At 39.8% G+C, this 2,500-nt stretch overlaps 1 protein-coding gene across 1 annotated transcript in view; it reads right to left on the reverse strand.

Moving 5' to 3' along the window:
* LOC138038788 (VWFA and cache domain-containing protein 1-like) overlaps positions 1-2,500 on the reverse strand; it is an 18,914-nt gene that overhangs the window by 3,336 nt on the left and 13,078 nt on the right. Inside the window, exons 9-11 of the mRNA XM_068884831.1 lie at positions 1,944-2,256; positions 1,118-1,306; positions 478-818 (exon numbers count right to left, since the gene is read on the reverse strand). Of these exons, the coding sequence (XP_068740932.1) occupies positions 478-818; positions 1,118-1,306; positions 1,944-2,256 (843 nt within the window). The remainder of the gene's footprint in view (positions 1-477; positions 819-1,117; positions 1,307-1,943; positions 2,257-2,500) is intronic.

Here is a 2,500-nt window from a genome sequence, read left to right on the forward strand (position 1 = left end):
TAACCAGATTAATGAAAAGGAATCAGCTGAATTTTGCATTGTACTGGCAGTGCAATAGGGCCTGCGGTTAGGTTCTCGGTATATAGTTGCCTGGGCCAAGACGATTAGATTTCCGTCATGCAACGCAGGGTAGATAAGAAAATGAGAGATAAATGACAATGAACTCTAAACGCATACTCAGCTACCTACGAGAATTTGATTCTTTTGTACTCATTGATTCCTTCGATATCCATTAAAAGTTCTTTTTCCCAAAATACTTTAAATATTATTATCTCTGATGCCTCTGTCTCCATTCATTCACACGAGTCCATCTTAATGCCTCACGACAATTTACTTGGAAAATATTGGAGTTAAATGTAACATAAATGAAAAAGGTACAATTTTAAAACATGTATCTGCCATTAAAATTCATTGTGCCGCTGCAAAAGGTATCGTGGGCGGCGTCGACAAGATCACCAAAATTATTCACTTTCTTACCTAAAAATGCATTAGTTCCCACCACACTAGAGAGCTGGTACTTCTTGCAACGGACTCCACTGTCCAACGTATTTACGCCTTGAAATGGAATCTTAAGCTCGTAAAAGTTCTGTAGTTTGATTTTCTCCAAATTGCGGCATTCTTCTTTCACCAGATAACCTTTCTGTAGCAGATCTTCGGCAACGTCTTTTTCTTTTTCGGTGATGTGGACATATTCCAGTGTTTTGGTGGTTATATCAGGCACAAGGAAATCATCGTGCATGATTAGAAATCCAGCTGCGTCCAGAACGAAACAGTCAAAGTTGTTTTCTTTACATTTTGGATATGTATCTGTCAGGAGTCTGAAGACATTTCACCGATTAGTAGGATAAACACCCTCTGAGGGATGCTAGTCAATGTGTTATCGTTGGAATTTTAACAGGTTATGAACCAGAAGTGTACTAATAATGATAATGATAATGATCACGATCACGATTGCGATCACGATCGCGATCACGCTAACGATCACGATCGCAATCACGATAACGATAATGATAATCGTAAAAATAATGACCTGAAAAAACTACATTTGAAATTTCATTAGCCTATCACTGTAAATAGTCATGTTCCGATAGAAGGGTAGCCTAAGTTTCAGACTCACTTTTGGAAGTATGATAAAGGAAAGTCCGCACCCATAACGGCAATAACTTTGTCATTTGTTGTGTGCTGGCTGTTTGTCTCACCACGGTAAATAGTGTGGGCAGCGGTTATCACCACTCCTGCACCAAAGGCGTCTATGTAAGGGGTGGAAAGAGCAACCAGTCCTTTGTTGCTTAGCGCGGTGTGGTACCTAAATAACAAGATTTGCACGTGAAATAAATTTCATATCTTACTTTGTTACTTATATAAAGGATTGGCATTATACTAACTGTTCAAAAATAATAATCGACATGGTGAGAGCTTTTTTACTTTGTTTTTTAAACCAATCAAGGACCTGAAAACCAAACTAAGCGCCTCTCCATATGAGCCCGGTCAACCGAGCTTGTTTTCCGAGATCTCGCCTCGCCACTGCTGTCTTCGAAAAAATTTTGATGTGGTCATATAAGAAGCCGGCCTCGGTAACTTTCCCATATATACACTACAGCCTGGGTGACCGTGACGAAACTTTTTTGACAAACTAGCTTCGCTTTCGGATCACTAAAATGGCATAATTTGTGACTCGTATGTGTTTCCACTTCAGAAGTATACGAAGCAGCATTAAAAGTAAGGCAGCAAAGCTACAAGAGTCACGAACGATACAACTTTATGTGACCCCAATTTGGTTTTGTTTCCTGGATTTCATCCCGGTCGACCTGGCTGAAATTTCCCATATGAACAAACAACAAAGTTAAGTTTGTCCCGGAAACCGAGCAGGCCGGGTTACCTGGCTCATATGAGCATTTTTCATGTGCATTTTTTCGTTGGTACTTCACAGGCAGCTACTTTACCATGGTCTTTTCCTTGGGTCGTACGATTTCGCCAGCGATGTCCCTGGCGTCATTCTGAACACGCCATTGGCGGTACCAATATATCTCCAAACCAGATACTTCGTGTAATCCATCTTTTCACGAAACCAAATATCTTCAACCTTTCGTGTTGCTAGAACTGTGTCCCGAATGCCCTCTTTAAAGCCGGGGTTTGGCGAGCTTGTACTTGTCATAAATCTTCTATAAGCTTCTATTTCAGGGACTGTCTCATCTAAACCAAGGTAGGTATATGGATCTTTAAACGCTTCTGCTCCAAACTTCACCACAGTCGAATCTGTAATAACAATTTCTAATTACTGAAGAGAATTCTCTTTAAACTACAAATCTAAAGAGGAAGGGGTAGCTTAATGCATAAGGGGGCTTATTAGAGACGAGAAGGACTTACTTCAACTCAAGCATTAGTAATAGTACTAAACTGATGCCACGAAGTAGCAATAAAAAAAAAGAGAAATGAGTTTATATGGCATTTACTCTATTTTACTCCACATGAAGCATTGCTCCTTTTCATTCTGTTCGTT

This window comes from Montipora capricornis, chromosome 2, assembly GCF_036669925.1.
Source record: "Montipora capricornis isolate CH-2021 chromosome 2, ASM3666992v2, whole genome shotgun sequence".
Lineage (NCBI taxonomy): Eukaryota > Metazoa > Cnidaria > Anthozoa > Scleractinia > Acroporidae > Montipora > Montipora capricornis.